This window comes from Abrus precatorius, unplaced genomic scaffold, assembly GCF_003935025.1.
Source record: "Abrus precatorius isolate BTA unplaced genomic scaffold, Abrus_2018 Scaffold10, whole genome shotgun sequence".
In the NCBI taxonomy this organism is placed as follows: domain Eukaryota; kingdom Viridiplantae; phylum Streptophyta; class Magnoliopsida; order Fabales; family Fabaceae; genus Abrus; species Abrus precatorius.
This window is the reverse complement of record NW_020874292.1, coordinates 3,751,518-3,769,544: the sequence shown is the minus strand read 5'-3', so window position 1 is coordinate 3,769,544 and position 18,027 is coordinate 3,751,518. Positions and strand designations below refer to the sequence as shown.

Sequence of the window (18,027 nt, the reverse complement as noted above, 5' to 3'; positions counted from 1 at the left end):
GCAACCTTCCAATGGTCTATTTGGAGATTACTTTGATATCAGCCTAACATTCCAACAGCAAAACTGATATCTAGTTGAGTGCATGTATGAGCATACATTCAACTCGCAACCATTGATGCGCAAGGAATAAATTCTACTACTTTCCGTTTCAACTCATTCTTGGGACATTGCATTTCACTAAACTTGTCCCTCTTTTGAATTAGAACCACCCCTGAATAAGCAATTTTTTATTTTGAATCTCTTTAAGACTTTGTTAATGTAGCATTTATGAGACAATCATAGTAATCCTAGTGATCTATTATAGAATGTTTCTATTCTAATCACATAGGATGTCTTACCTATATCTTTTATCTCAAAGTTCTTAAAGAGAAACTCATTTACATCATACGACAACGCAACATAATTAATAGCAAGAAGAATATCAACATACAAGATTACAATAATGAACTTGCTCCCATTGACCTTCATGTAGATACACCAGTCAACAGTGTTCTTTATAAAAACATATGACGTGATGGTATCATTAAACTTAAGATACCATTGTTGAGAAGCCTATTTCAACCACATATTGATTTCTTTAACTTACACACCAAACGTTTTTTTTCCTATGGTCAATAAATCATATGGCTAATCCATATAAACATTCTCTTCTAAGTCATCATTCAGAAAGCGGTCTTTACATTTATTTGGTGAAACTCTAAGTCATAATGAATCACTAAAACTATAACAATTCTTAAAGAGTCATTTTTTGAAATTGGAGAGAAGGTTTCTTTATAGTCAATGCCATCATTTTGAATATACCTTTTAGTAACAAGTCTAATCTTGTATTTTTCAACTTTGTCTTTTGAGTCACATTTGGTCTTAAAGACCTACTTGCAACCAACTTATTTTGAACCTTCAGGCAACTCGACTAGATCCTACACCTTATTGTCACTTATTGATTTTAACTCTTCTTTCAAGGCATTTAACCACCTTTTAGAGTTGTTACATTCCATGACTTGCTTAAATGAAACTAGATCCTCATCAATACTCAAATAAGTAAATCACATAATCATTTGAAATAAATGGTTTTTTTTTCTGCCTGCAAACATTCTTAATGTTATTTCTTATAGTTCACCTTCCTTTTGCTTGTTTGTGACATGTGCATTGTCAGTTGGTGTATCATTTATACAATGTTCTTGTGGGTTTGGAACATTAACGTGTTTCTATATGTTGTGTTACCGTGATACAACGAAAGGGACAACAACTTGAGAAGAGATACTAACTATAAGAGTTTTTGCTTGTGTCTCTTTAATTTTCACCTTTCGTATTTCATCACTTTCACTAAACCAACAATTTTCAATGGATCTTACATTTTCAGACTCAACTATTCTCATACTATGTTAGGACAGTAAAATTTATTCCTATTTGATTTCTTAGGATAGCCAATGAAATAATCACTAATGGTTCTAGCATCAAGGTTCTTTTCATATGAATTATACACTTTTATTTCTGCTGGACAACTTGAGACATAAAGATGTCTTAAATTGAGTTTCTTTCCTGTTCACAATCTATAAGGAGTCTTTGAAACTGTCTTACTTGAAACTTTGTTAAGCAAATACACAACGGTCTTTAATGCATATATTCACAAAGACATAAGTACAGAACTGTAACTCAACATACTCCTAACTATTTTCATGATAGTATAATTTTGCCTTTTAGTTATACCATTTTGTTGTGGTATACCAGACATAGTATATTGTGCACATGTGCCTCAACTCTCTATAAGTTAAATGGACCTATACATTGTTCACTTTCATCATATTTGCCATAATATTCACTACTCTTATCTGACTTCACAACCTTTACTTTTCTATTTAGTTATTTTTTTACCTCATCAATAAATACATGTAAGACATTAACTGATTGAAACTTTTCATGCAACATATACATGTACAAGACATTCACTTATTTTATTCTCAGTTCTTGTACATAGGGAATAAAATGAAGGCACGAATAGCAAAAATAGAGAATTACATATTGATCTTACATTTTTAATTTTTAATAAAATATAATTTTTATTTATTATAAATAAAAATAATTATAACATAATATATTAATATAATAATAATAAAATTAAAAATAAAAAAATATTAAAATTATTATTATTTTATTTTTAAATTTTAATATTTTAAGTTTAATTGTGTTCTGATCTTATTTAAAGACTTAAATATTATTTAATTTATTTAAATATAATAAATATAATAATTTATTATTTAAATATATGCGTAAATATTATTCGGTATAATTTTTTATGCAGACGATATAAAATTTTTTAAGAGTAACTCCGAATGTACCTTATAATAATATTTCAAAAAAGGGAGATAATAAAGATTTGGTTGTACTACACAAGTCCAATTCCTTGAATACGCAAAGGGTTTGAATATCTATACTACGTCGTTGATAAGAAAATCTAGTAGTAGTGTCTGCAGGTAACTTCCAAGTTCCTAGAAACAGCTCAACCATATTTGGGTGAGACGGAGCCTGCGGCATGGAAGTGACGAGAGACCCCAATTCAAACGATTCAGACTCAGAACTCGAACTCTACACAATCCCTAGCTCTTCCGGTAAGCTCTCTGTTTTGTTTTCCTATCTAAACCCCAACTCACCCCACCGACTAACACTCCAATCTCAACCTAACTGACGTCGTTTTGGCAGGATGGTTCGCGTGGGACGAAATCCACGAAACGGAGAAAACGGCTTTCAAGGAATTCTTCGACGGAACCTCGATATCTCGAACGCCGAAGATATACAAAGAGTACCGAGACTTCGTCATCAACAAGTTCAGAGAAGAGCCTTCGAGGAGGCTCACATTCACCGAGGTGCGAAAATCGCTGGTCGGTGATGTCACGTTCCTGCACAAGGTCTTCCTCTTCTTGGAAACCTGGGGTTTGATCAACTACGGCGCCCCTTCAGGTGCGGATGCGGAGAAGGAGGAGGAGGAGGAGGGGGAAGAGAGATGCAAGGTTCGCCTCGATGAAGGGGCTCCCAATGGGATTCGCGTCGTGGCCACGCCGAACTCGTTGAAACCCATGTCTGTGCCTCGCAGTACCAAGAGTGGTGGTGGTGGCAATGCGAGTGTTGGGGCTTCTATCAAATTGCCGCCTTTGGCGTCCTACTCGGATGTTTACGGCGATTTGATTCGGCAGAAGGAGTTGAATTGTGGCATTTGCGGTGAAAAATGTGGTTCTGGACACTACCGAAGTAACCAGGTTACTTTTTGTTTTAATTTTTTTGCATTTTAGATTTTATTTGTTATCATGTTGCGTTTAGTAATAGATGTTGTTGTTGTAGATGTGTTGTATTTCCTCTTTCAGTATTCTTCTGAGCGATTGATATCTTAAAGAAGGATTAGGTCTTCAATAGAAGAACAATAATCATATTTAGTACGAATATGAATTCGTACCTAAGGAACTCTTGAATTTGATTGGACAATAAACATTAACAACTGTTCTTACTTTTTGATTTTTTTCCCAATTAACAGAAACCATGTGTATTTGTACTAATTTGTGTAAAAAATGTTTGAACTAATTAGCAACGATGACAAAAGAATGTCATTTGAAGATGGAAATTGGTCACTTGGGCTTAGCTCTGGTGGTTTGGGTTTCGTAGTGACTTTGATGGATAACAGAGGTTGTACATTTAAGACTTTATATATCAGTGATCAGTTCTCATCTAACATTTTGTGTCAGATAGTGTTTGTAGTTACTTTGCACTGGGCATTTTGGTATTTCTTGGGGTTGGAAGAAAGGAATAAAAATGAAGTGAAAGGAAAGAGGATGAAGGACTGAGTTTTGTTCCTCCTGTATGGATGTTTAAAATCTTCCAAATTGAATGACTTTGTTGTTCATAAAAGTGAAAAAGGGGAATGCATGATAATCCTTCATTTTAAATACTCCAAAATGAGGGGATTTATTTTATTCCCATCTCCCCCGACAATTCCTTAGCGATTTATTTAGTGGTTGCTAAGCTTGTGAGTGGTGAGTCAACATGTTTACTTGGATGAGTTTACATTTCCACTTAGGAAAAAAGAGTTAAATCACATGAAAAGTCCTTGGTGAACAGACTTGGGTGGAATTGAGTCAGGTTAACTCACGTAAATGCCCAATTCCATGGGTGAGTTTAAGAGTTTGTTGGACTAAAACTAAATTAAGAAAATAAAATGGACTATTAAATAATTTACTGAAAGTTATTGACTAATTTACTACTAAAAAAATTATTCATTTTATGATAGGAGAGTATAGATTTAAATAGAATAATTTTATAGATATGATATATGTGGGTAGAAGGCCCCGTATCTTGGAAGACCAAACGTTAGACTTCTGTATCATTTGGCTCCTTCACGGAAGAAATTAAGAGATGAGAGATGCGAACAAATAAAATGATCCATAACATCTATCTACAACAGCCTGTCTGCATGAATTTAATCACCTTGATATTTAGATGATCCTTATGGACGAGGAGCATAATAACAATCTGTTTTTTGTTTATTTCCTGTGGTTGCTTTGTTCTTTATTGAAATTAGACTATTTTTAGGAAAAGAATAAAATGTTGATCTATCTATTAAACTAAAGCATTGTTATTAGTCTTGAATAATGACATGTATCGGCCCCCTAAAACACTAATGTGATATTGTGCATAGCTGGATAACCGCTATTCTGAATTTTTTTATATGAATTGCATAATTTATACAATATACATATAAGTGCATAAAAAGTTAAAATGAATACTCAAAATTTTTTACATATTCATAAATACAAATAAAAAATCATTAATCTTAAGGAAAACATATAAGTAAATAGCAAGGAGAGAACTTGGGCATAATAATGAGTTTGGGTCTTTGGGAGACAAATGACACAAAAAACACTTAGACTTGAGAGATCAGAAAATTAGAACAAGGATAGAACTCACGATAAAAAAACAAAATAAATAAATAAATAGAAAGTTCGGAAACAATAATACAAAGAAAAAGAGAATTTAAAAAAAAAGAGGACATGGAGAGAAGAAGAGCAACATGTGGGACAGTGAGGACAAAAGGGAACGCAGGGCACTTGGCTGAAAATGCAGAGTCAGTGGAAAGAGGGCATGGGTTTCCCTGAATAAGTCAGGTGCTGATCAGAAAATATCAGGTCCTGGCTTGAAAATTGCCAAAGAGCAGTGGGTTGATGAATCACATAGTTACACAGGGTCATAGAGAAGAGAGAGTGCAAAAATGAGAAGAGGAATGAAGGATTTGTCTTTTCTCCCAAAACCTTTTGAAACCCATTTTATTTTTGACTTGAAAACCCCAAAATATCCCCAAAATAAACATTAAAATTTTGGGCATATTTCAGTTTTTGAATGTCTTTAGGATAGCAGCCCAACTGCTGGCAATACACTATCTTTTTTGCCACTAAAGCCGCTGTGACAGTCATAGACTATTGTGCTTGACAACCTTGATCTTGGAATAATTTTTTTTAACTTGTGCTTATCGCAACAAAAATATGAAGTACAAAATAAAATATAAGTAGTTTTCTCTTTGGGCTATCGCTTGAAATTTGCAAACCATTTTCATCTATATCTTCTTTTGTTTTCCTTACCTTTATTAAAGCCATATCTCTTACATAATTTTGCAACACATATAATGTATATTGCATTCATCTGTTCATCTGTCCAAATAGTGCTTGCTGCTTCTTATTATGTTGCTTTCCTTTTTTGAAAATGGAGTTTATTGATTTCATTTAACTCCCCTTTGTTCACTGAATGGATGCTGACACACCACCTTTGAAGTTAGATTTAGGAGATATTGTCACACTTATCTTCTTATATCTTGGCAGGATAATTTCATTATTTGTACAAATTGTTTCACTAATGGAAATTATGGGGAGAAAAGGTCTGCAGAGGATTTTGTATTAAGTGAGTCAACTGAAAATAATGGCAAACATGGTACTGTCTGGACTGAGGGAGAAACTCTTCTCCTTTTAGAGTCTGTTTTGAAGCATGGGGATGACTGGGACCTTGTTGCTCAAAGTGTTCAAACCAAGACTAAACTTGATTGTATCTCAAAACTCATTGAGCTGCCTTTTGGGGAGCTCATGTTGGGCCCTGCTCACAGAAATGGTAACAATAACAGTGCTAATGGCATTATGAACAATGCAAAACAAGTTCAGTCATCTTCATCTGACCACCAAGAAATTTCAAAGACGAAGGATCAATCTCCTGATGATCTTACAAATGAAAATGAGCAGAATGGAGATGCTATGCAAGAAAGTCCTTCAAAAAGACAACGTGTTGCTGCCCTTTCAGATTCCAGCACTTCGCTCATGAAGCAGGTGAGAATCTTGAATTTTATATCCTTATGTTATAAGCATAACATACCTAGTATGGTTTTCCAAATGTGATTGCATTTCCCTTGTTGCTGTTTGTTGTGGAGTTTTGTCTTAAGTGTACCATACCTAGATTTTGGGAAAGACTCATGTCTGTGGAGATGCTTCTTTGGTTGCCAGTTGCCATGACATCTCTAGTATAGATTGACCAGGGAAAAGAACATGTGATATCATTTGAACCTTATCCATTACAATATCTTCATTTTGGTTGGCTGTATTCTTTTTCCTTTCTTTTTTTGTTTAAATTTTTTGGAAGGAGAAGGGGGTTGAATCAGTTATTTGCTTTCACCTTCATTGCTATGACTGTGATTTAATCGTGTTTTGAATTAGGTGGGACTGATCTCTACTGTGGTTGACCCTCATATCGCAGCTGCTGCAGCTGATGCTGCTGTTTCAGCACTTTGTGAAGAAAACTTGTGTCCAAGGGAGATATTTGATGTTGAAGAGGACTATGCTTCTCATGTGAACTCTGTGAATAGTTATTCAGAAAGGTCAACCATAAACCTATAAGTTTACATTCATTTATCCTTCAGATTTTGCTAGACAGTAACTTACTCTTAAATTGAGCCTTCTCTTAATTCAATCTTTATACTTGCTATTATGTGTGTCAGATCCCTTGAGGGTGAAGGTTTAGATATGGAGAGGTCCACTCATTCAGGTATTTTTGTTTGTTTGTGTATAAAAATCATATTATGATATTTCTTTTGACAAGCTCTATAATTTTTCAAGTAGATTTGAGTGTGGCCCAAAATTTATCTAGGTTCTTAGAAACACATGAAACAAAAAATTATTGCCCCCCTCAATTGTAAGTTATATAGATAATGATGATGTTGATGATACTTGGCTTTATTTTTCTTTATAACTTTTGCATGTTAGACTTCTCAATACTTACAATACTAGATTAATTTGTCATTTATAGGTAGATATTTTGTAGGAGACTATCTTAGGAGGGCAATGGTTACTCAATGGTGAGCTCATTTGCCATATTTTAAGAGGGACAATCTTAGACTTTCGCTCTCCTTATATATGTCAAACAGGGGCAAAAGGGCAAGTTTTTTCTCCCTTCTTGAAAGTTGGAATGCTTTTTAAGAGGGTTAATCTTGGGATTTTGCCTCCTTTTTATATTTGTGAAAGTTGGAAACCCACCTCTGTCTCGAACCCTCCATCTCTGTTCATTCGTTTTCTTGCTTCGTCCTTCATCTCCAGCGTCACTTTCTAGTGCAAGTCACTATTTTCCGCCAAGTTCCAATCGTTGTTTTCATTTCCAGCAAAATCCAACTTATTTCTAACTTTGAGTAGAGACATTTTCCAGTGGTTTTCTTCATCTCCGGTGTAACCCAAGCTATTTCTGACGAAATGCAAACTTTTTCCGATGATAGTGAGACATTTTTAGTGAGCGTTAGAGCTTTTTCCGGTGATTAAACACTACACTCTTTGATCTATTTTCCTTCTCTATTTTGATTGTCTTTATAATAGTGGTCATCCTGCTATCCTGTTGTAATGGTTTTGGGTTCAGCTGCACCGTGATGCTATCTGAGATTGACTAAGATTGACTACTATGTTATTCTTGAAGGCAGCTAAAAACACTCTCTTAGATGTGCATTTAGAATTTTAATGGGATTAAGGACCTAGAAGTTCCTCAATTAGCTAAGCCCACAGCCCCAAACCCAAGGTCCTATGAGTATATTCTTGCAGGCCTAAAGCATCAATGGCTGTTTAGAAAGTGCAGAATGGGTTAGTAAGGAGGATGTGATGATGTAAGGGAGTTAGTTAGATAGAGAAGGTGAATCTGATTTAAAAGGGAAAGGATGGTTTAGGTGGGATTATGATGCAATTTTCTACTTTTCTCTAAGCACATAGCTTGGGCTATGAGAAATCCTTCATAGCTGGGAGCATTCTGCTTTTTTCTCTATCTATTCCCAGTTCTTCCAGATAGGAATCATTCCTGTTAGATATTCAGTTACCCATTTTACGGTGAAGGTTGCTTACTTTAAAATGAACTAATAAACTTGAGGATGGAGTGGAGAAAACTATATAGAAAATGGGGATAGGAAGGTGACTGGTTTAAAATAATAATATCCAGAAGACACAAAAAAAAGTGGAGGGTTAAAAATAATGAATAAATATTCTAAGGCTAAGTGTGCTAATTTACAACTTGATCTTTCCTTGTTTTTACTTTCCTGTTTCCTTTTACTGTGGGGACATTTATGGGCATGGTTTAGTATTTTTCTTGAACAAATTTTATTGTGATAATGTTGAGAAATTACATTGTGAAATATTGATTTCTGGCTGTGATTATTTTGAAGATTTAGTATGGCTCCCCCAATTGTAACATTTATTTATGTTGTCACTGGTCCTTTGCTTATACCAAAGTTGGGTTTGCTTCTGACATGAAAGATATAGTGCTTTATTGTTTTTTTTTAAATGAATAACAACATTCATTTATCCTATTTTTTTGGTATCTTTAGTACGTGTATGTGTGTGTATTTGCGAATAAACACTGGTCATGAAGTATTGCTGCTTATCACCTTTAATGTGAGTTTACCCTCGCAGAAGTGGATGACGGATGGTCGAAGGATGGCATACCATTGACACTGCGTGTAAGAGCTGCCATTGCAACTGCTCTTGGAGCTGCTGCTGCTCGAGCAAAGTTGCTGGCAGACCAGGAAGAGAGAGAGATTGAGCATTTAGTTGCAACTATAATTGAAGCACAGGTTCCCTAGTTCATAATTTTTTTTATGTTTTCAATTTCTGACTTTTTTCAAATTTCTCTGGTTCAGGTATCCATTTCGGGGATTAACTGATTTTTCTTTGCTTATTTGTTAACTAGATTGAGAAATTGCAACGCAAGGTTAAGCATTTTGATGATCTGGAGCTGTTGATGGAAAAAGAACACACTGAAATGGAAAATGTAGAAGATTCTCTCTTGACTGAACGGATTGATGTGTTACGGCAAACATTTAGATCTGGAATCACTAGATGGAAGGATTATTCTTATGTAAAATCTTAGATCAGTTTGTATGTACGCGTATAGTTTTGGTGCTCGATGGCGTACAATTGGACTATCATTTTACATCAGGGCCAATGATGTACTGTGTAATTTATTATTAATTATACCATCGAACCCTCCAGACTCCATTAATTAGGTAACGGCTTTTAGAAGGTTCTATCTTAGATACCATAGAACCGTTTTCGGGAAGTTGACCTAGTTTTGAAAACTTTTCCGAGTAATTGTATTGTAACCCGTACCTCTGCAATTTCGACTTATTAAATTAAGCTGAGAAACAAAAAGTCAAGAAAACATGAGAAGCAAAGAGAAAATGGTATTTTCAACTCAACCATGCGTACCAGATCTTTTCCTACATGCTTATATAAAGAGTGTTTGGGTCCGCACTTTTGGAGGTTTCATTTTCACAGACGAGCTCATTCTTGGGCCAGTACCAAGTTTTGTCATTGATCTATCTGCGAAAATACTCGTCTTAGCAATCTTGAGTGCCTGTGGATTTTGGCTCTTTTATTTAGGGGGCCGAAACGATCTCCATTTTGCACAAGATTGTGTGGAAATATTGAGTGAATGACCAAATTAGTCCTCAGTGTTTATCATTTATCTCCTTTTTGTATCAAAACATAATTATTAGTCTAACATAAAAATATGATCCATGTTCATCCTTAATGTCAACTTTTCTTTGTTAGACAACAAGCATACATGATAACATTCATATGTTGCGCTCACGTGGCCTTTTAAAACTTTGTACTTAAAATTCCTTAATTTTCATTCCTAACTCGGGAAAACCCAATATATCTTTAAATTTTACATAGATTCATACGTTGTTTTTGTAATATTGAGGGGTAATTGATGTGCTTATGTTTTCCCTTGAAATTAATTGCCCTTGGATACATGCAGGGAAAAATTTGATGCAATACCACAAACCTTAGGTACACATATACAGTATTTTTATATTAATATGTAACAAGGTAATTGCTTATTTTTACATTCATATGGGTGATAAGACTGTATTTTTGTATATTTTTATAACTTATATATTTATATTTGATTATTATTTTAAGTATATTTTACACTAACTTATACATTAATTGTGAAGATTAATATAAGAAGATTACAATTAAGTTTTTGGTGCATTTTGAGCATAAATTAATTGAAAAATAAGGTATTGCTATAGTTAGCACGCCCAAATTCCAGCAACTAGCACAAGAGTACTTTAACCACATGCATGGTTGTGCTTATGACCTTGCACAGTTGTGCTCAAATGCGGGAAGTCTAAATCTTAAGCAATTTTATAATTTTTAAACCCTATAAAAGAGACATAGAGGGAGCAACTTAGGCATCATTTACCAATCCTTTCACATCCGGTTTTCATCTCATCCCTTTCACACCTTTATCACATCTCTTTCACATCTTCAACCTTATTACTGACTAGTCGCTGACAACTATTAAAGTTTTGAGAGCGCGTTAGATCAAAAGCTCTCATTATTTCTTTTTTATTGGAGACTCTTCTAGTTTGTATTTACTTTTTAATTTCTATAGATTTGTTTAGTGTTGTTTTGATTTCTTTTTATATTATATCTAGCTAAACCCATAGCTAAGCTATGCTAAATTATTTGCATAACTTTATGAAATATTTTTTTATTAATAATAATTTCACATTTCCTTTTTTGATTGGTCTTTACCCTGTTGTGTTATATTTGTATGTTTAGAATTGACAACTTTTAAACATATCATAATTAATTATATCATAGGCAACTATATCACATATAGGTAATGGATCTATAGGATAAAATAAAATAAAAGATTAGGTAAACCAAACTAATCTTTCTCTTTCAATCGTTATTAAATTAACAACTCATAAGCTCTTTATACTTTCTCTTCCTTTTACCTTATATGACCATCGAGGGTAATAGTTTAGGAAAAAGACTGTTAACATTGTATGATCATTTAGTGTTAATAGCTTTAGTATGAGTGATTGACAATTATAAAAAAGCTGAGATTAGAATTGATTTAAAAGAGAATATAAAGAATTGTAAAGATGAAATCATACGTCTTAAGTTCTTCTTGATTAGTTTAGTATAAGAGGTTATACTATTTTTAATTCTATTTTAATCACTTTCATATTTGAATTTTTTTTATTTAATTTCATATCCTTTAAGTTCAAATAATTGAATTAGAAAATTCTTAATAATTGAAAACAATAATTGTGGGACGATATTTTGAAAACTTATTTTTAGAACTCTTTATTACTTTTCGACAATGGGCCCAAATATAAATACACCAGAAAGGATTGTTGCATTCTCTTCATTGCCTTTTGAGCTTTGTCTTTTAATTGACCATTACTCTTACTTGTTTTAGAATCCCACTACATTACCACTCATATGACCAACAAATTATTCTATTCATCTACTTGTTAATGTCGAACCTATAAATGTAAAATCATATTGATACCTACACTTCCAAAAACAAGAAATTGAAGGACAAGTTGATGAGATGTTAAGGAATGGACTCATTGAACCTAGTTGTAGTCCATTTTCCTCTCTTGTTCTATTGGTAAAAAATAAAGGATGGAACTTGGCGATTCTGTGTTGATTACCACGCTCTCAATGCTATAACAATTAATAATCAATTTCCTATTCCAACTATCAATGAACTTTTGGATGAATTAGGGCATGCTAGCCAATTTTCTAAATTAGACCTTGCACAAGGCTTCCATCAAATTTGAATGAGAATAGACAATATCTCTTAGACAACTTTTTACACTCACCAAAGGCACTATGATTGCATAGTTATGCTGTTTGGACTCTTGAATACACTTCAACTTTCAGGCAATAATGAATGACTTGTTCAAGCCATTCCTTCATAAGTTTGTGCTCTTTTTTAAATGATATTTTTGTGTTCAGTACACATTAACTCAACACTTATAACACCTTGAGATGGTTTTTAAAAACTTTAGGAAGGTATATTTTTTCTCAAACATGCTAAATGTGCAATTGGCCAACGAATGATCGAATGCTTAGGGCATATCGTTTCTAATTAGGGCATTGCACCTAAGCCATCTAAAATTCAAGCCATGCAAGACTGACCTATTCTTACTTCTTTCTAATAATTACTTGGTTCTCTTTTTATAAATTTTAATTATGTTGTCTTTTATATTTGGTTATATTTTAACTAATATTAGATTGATTTTTTTAAAATTTTTTATTTGATTAATTTTTTTTCATTTTTAAAACAATCATATACATTCTTTAATAAGAAAGAGTATTATTCATAAGTTCAAAGATATATTAAAGAAAAAATGCATTCCTTAAAAAAATTCAATATCAAAGAATAGAAATAAATTGTTATTGAAAATATAGTCATTTTATATTGCAATTTTACACCACAGCTAACATGAAAAAAATAAACTTTAACAATAATATAATTTTTATTATATCTTTGAGTCTGTGAACTAGAATATGTTAAAAATTGTTTTGAAAATAATATTTTAATATGTCTTTTGTCATAAAAATTTACTATAAAAAATTATATAATAATTTTTATTTAATTTATTAATTAATTTATTAATTTTTTATTTAACAAGTAGATATAATTGGAATGGTTATGCACACAAGTCTAATTGAAAAAAAAAAAACTATTCAAGACAAGGTTAATACCATAATATTTCAATTACAAAATATAAGATATAAACAACAATTTTAATGTTAGAAACTACAAATATTTATAAGAAAATATTTTAATTTTTTAAAAATTATTTGTAGAAAAAATAAAGTAATAATATGATATAATTATATTTTTCTATTTGAATATATAACAAAAGAGAATTTGTCTAGAGTTTCAAACATCAATGTTATAATATTTAATATTTACGTGTATTATCATCTTTACATGTATTATTATGAAGAAATCTTAAAATAACCATATTATTATATTTTTAAAATTTATTTATTTAAATACATTATATATGAGTGTGGATAAAATATATATAATTGATGCATAATATTCAACAAAGATTTATATCATTGTTGATATAAAAAAATTACTCATTTATAAATTTATTTAAATATAAAAATTTTAAAAAAAATTTCATTGTAATAATTATTATAATACTTTATATTTTTAATTAAAAATTAATTATTTATTATTACTTCATTACATAGATTTCAATGATGTACATATTATTCAAAATATTGATTTTATAAGATTTATAATTATTCATGAGCATAATAATTTCATGAACATTCCTCAAATCTTAATTATGACATATCAAAAAGTAATATGATAAATTTAAATTTTTTTAATATTTTTTCTTTCTTATTTTAGAGTTACACGACACATTAAAAATCCTTTAACTAAATTTATTGTTTTAATAAAATATTCACATATGATGTTCTTGATTTGGTATTATGTTTCTTTCTATGAATTTGAAATGGAACAGTTTCTATAAAGATGTTTGAGTAGTAGTAACAAGGTAATTAATTTGTTAATATACTTAAATACTATGTGTTCTAATGTTTTAATTTTAACATTTAAATTAAATCAATTATATATCATTATTTTAATTTATATTCATTATAAGTATATTTATTTTATTTGATAAAGTTATTACACAACTGACATTAAAAGACCTTATCATATTATTTGAAATTGTAAATAAATATGTAAAAGTTTAACCTCCTTAAAAGTCTAACCATATAATTAATTGTATAAATAAAACATATACCTATTTTTATATGTAATAATTTTTTTTAAAGGAAGATAGTGATGATATAAAGTTGTCTCCATTTAAATATTATCGATACTTTACATATTTTATTAAGTAAAAATGAATACTACTTTAAAAACATAAAAGATAATTTCACAATAAATAAAATTTAGAAGTTAGTAGTGGAGGTAATAAATAAAATAATATTATAATATTTTTATTTATATTTTATAATATAAATAAGAAAAAAATTATTTTTAATTATTTAATATTTTCATAATGTGAAGGAAGAAAATTTGGATAATGCAAGTATAAAAATTAAAGAAAATACCTAAGAAATAAGATTTAAAAGATTAAATGCTTTAAGATTTTGTACGATTTAAAAAATAAAATCTAATTAATATTTTTATGTTTTATTAAGATATTTAATTATATATATATATATATATATATTATTCTTAGTTTATTATTGTTATATATATTATCACTTTAATATAAATTTTATTATTAATATAATATTTATCTAAATTTTATATGTAATTTATCTTTTACATATCAATATGTTGTAATTTTAATTGATATACAGAATAATTTTTTACGATAAGTAATAACATTCTTTTCTTTTAGAATCTACTTGTTCTTAATTCAATTTTTTAATTATTGAATATTATAATTATAATGATAAATTTAAATTTATAAAATAAAATATAATTAATAATTTTTTCCATGAATCTCTTGCAGTAATTTATTTGTTATTAAATATTATAGCAATGATTAGATATTTAAATTTTTTAAATTAAATATAATTAATTACAATAATTAAAATTATTTAAATATAATAATAATATAATATATTCAGAAAACATATAAATATTATTTTTTATTAAAATTTTATAAATTAAGTTTAACTATTATATTTATTATATATATATATATATAATTTATTTCAAAAGTTAATAAAAGTTGTTTATTTTTAAATTTTTTTTCATATTAAAAATAAATATTTATTATTTTAAAATTATTTTTAAACAAATTATTTAATAAAACTGTAAATAAACTCATACGATTCACAGCCACGTATATCAAGCACACTTAATAAGTTAACTTGTTATTGAGAATAAAAAGTTCACAGTGGGTAAAATTATAATTTTTATTAGATATATATATCATTTTTCCCCCTTCCTTCGTGCTAATTAGTGGGGTTCCGGAGGCATGAAATTACTGATGAATAACATTTAATAAAAAAGAATTCGTTTTAACAAAAATAATGTAATAAAAAATTAAACTAAAATTTAAAAAAAGTGAAGAGATTAAAGTAAAAATAAAAATAAAAATAAAAAGATGGTCGAAGGTATAAGGCCTTACGATGGCATAGAAAAGGGAAGTGATTTCATTTTATTGACAAATAAATATAAAAGAAAAAAACAATTAAACGGGGATTTCAACCTAAGCAGATGCAAAGGTTCCCCTCAGATCCAGATGTGCATGATGCACTCATAAACTTATCCTTGAGAATTTTCTGGCATTCAGCAATGCACTGTGTAAGTATGCAAGGCTTCATTGGAATGCCAAATGCGCACTCCGCAGTTTCAATCTCCATCACCAACATAACCCCCATTGTCACCACCAACATCACACCCAACTTCTTACCAAAATTTTCTGCCATTGAACAACGATTCGCTTCCGCTTCAAAATTTTCCAAACTTTCTCTCTTCTCAAAATCGATTTTGATCACTTCGATATGTTCAAGCAGCAACTGCTTCATCCCTATTTATAGACCTGAAAATAAAATATTTTATTTATATGCATTTCTTTTAAATTATATGGCCGTTACTTTTTTCTAATAAACATTGTTTTTTATTAGGAAAAAACAGTCAAACCACCATTAAATTTCACATTAAATTTGTGTGGTTTTTTTAATTGAAAAAAATCTGCTTTATTCGGAATCATAAAACTATCATTAATAATAGCTTTTATTTTATAATGCTTATACTTTTATTGATATAGTAAATTACAAAAATCTTACGCAAAAAAACAATTTTATTTAATTTAAAAATATTTATAATATAGTAAATCTTTTAATAATTTTGTATTCACAATTAAATTTGAAATTATTTAGGAGAAATCAAATATGTAATACTTGCATTAATCCCATTAGTTATTTGTGCATTTTCAATGTTTGTTTATTTATTATGTCCGTATGCTCGGGTGTGTGTTTATGGGTCTAACTCTTTCTTCTTCAGATAAAAAAAACATCTTTTAAAATGATTTTTCTCAAATTTTAAACATTAAATAAAAATATTACTTTTCTTAAGAAGACAAACGACAGCTAATATCAAATCATCAGTAGTCAATATCAATAATTATCGTGTTAATGATAAATTCAAATTTTGAGTTAATAAGTCAAATTAGTTCTTAAGTTACACTATTTTTAAAATTTTTACTTTTTTCTCTTAAAACATTTTAAAAATTTTATCTTTCTTAATTTAATTTTATATAAATAAAATCTTCCATTTTGATTTTAATGACATCTTCTTCGGTAATACCTTATTCTTTTTTAAGTCAATATTTCTTCATATATTCTTAAATTTTATATTGTACGCATAAATAAAAATTCTGTTATTGAGTATATTATTTTTGTTACGTAGAATCTTGTTTTATCATTTAGTAACAACTGACATAATTTTTATTTATATCATTATTACTTTTAAAATTTTTAAGGTGATTACATACCATATTTGTTTATTTTAAATACGTATTTTTTTTTCCAATTTCTATTACAGCACATTAAATTTATTTATTTTGTCTAATTTTTTTCTCTCAAAATACATACCTTCAGAAAATATGAAAAATACCTTTTAAAAATTTATTTATATTTATTTTTTATTTCAAAAATTCATGATCGGTAATTACATATTTATTTGTTTAAGAAACATAAAATCATATTTAAAAAAAATCTGAAAACTCATATAAGATTTTAATAATATTTTTACCTTAAATTAAAGTACATATTGACCATGTAAAAAAGTATTAATATGTTTTTTTTATCATTTTTTGACCAAAGTTGAATATTTGACCCCGAATAAAAAAGGTTATAAAGTATTTTTAAAATATATAATAATAAATATATCTAACATTAATGCTTTATTTGGTGAGTACATGATTTAGTAACTAAAGAAAAAATATATAAAAAATATAAAGAAATTATATTCATAAAATAAAAGTGTGATTCTTACTTCGAAGGAAAGAAAACAGTAAGAGAAAGGATGGTAGCTTTGTAATAATGATAAAAGTATTCAACATTTTATTTTATCTCATAATAATTATAATTATGCTAGTACACTTATATACATATTTTTATATTTAAACATAATACAATAAATATACTTCAAAAACTTTAATAAAAATTTGCAAGATCGAGTACTAATAAGAAAAAAAAATCAAAAATTATAATGGATATATTTAATGTTTTACTAATGACATGGATCATAATACTGTTACACATATGAGGTAAAAAAAAGAAGTTAAAGTTTGTATTAATGTAACCCTTGTCTTATATTGAGGATAATATATATATATATATAATAGAGAAGAATTTTCTTACACTAGTATAAGTTTAAAAACTCTTATACTCAATTTGAGCCTTCTATTTAATTTAAATCTAACAGTCAGTGAAGTAATAAATTATAATTCGTGAGATTTAAGTTAAATAAAAGACTCAGATTGGGTGTAAGAATTTTTAAACTTATACCGTTATAAGAAGATCTTACCCCATATATAATATTTGATTAATATATTATTTAAGATACTAATATAATATATATTAAAATTAGTTTTAAATAGATATTTTAAAGTATTTTTTATGGCTTTAAGACTCAACCTCTGTTTTAAGAGAGAGAATGACTAGGATT

The 18,027-nt window shown here is 29.1% G+C and overlaps 1 protein-coding gene across 1 annotated transcript; it reads left to right on the top strand.

The window, feature by feature from the left end:
• Positions 1-2,403: 2,403 nt before the first annotated feature.
• On the top strand, positions 2,404-9,634 carry LOC113871833 (SWI/SNF complex subunit SWI3A). The gene is made up of 7 exons (XM_027508932.1): positions 2,404-2,606; positions 2,698-3,251; positions 5,856-6,350; positions 6,735-6,895; positions 7,016-7,062; positions 8,958-9,118; positions 9,235-9,634. The coding sequence occupies exons 1-7, from the start codon at positions 2,531-2,533 to the stop codon at positions 9,412-9,414; spliced, it is 1,674 nt and encodes a 557-aa protein (XP_027364733.1). The 5' UTR covers positions 2,404-2,530; the 3' UTR covers positions 9,415-9,634.
• The last annotated feature ends 8,393 nt before the right edge of the window (positions 9,635-18,027 follow it).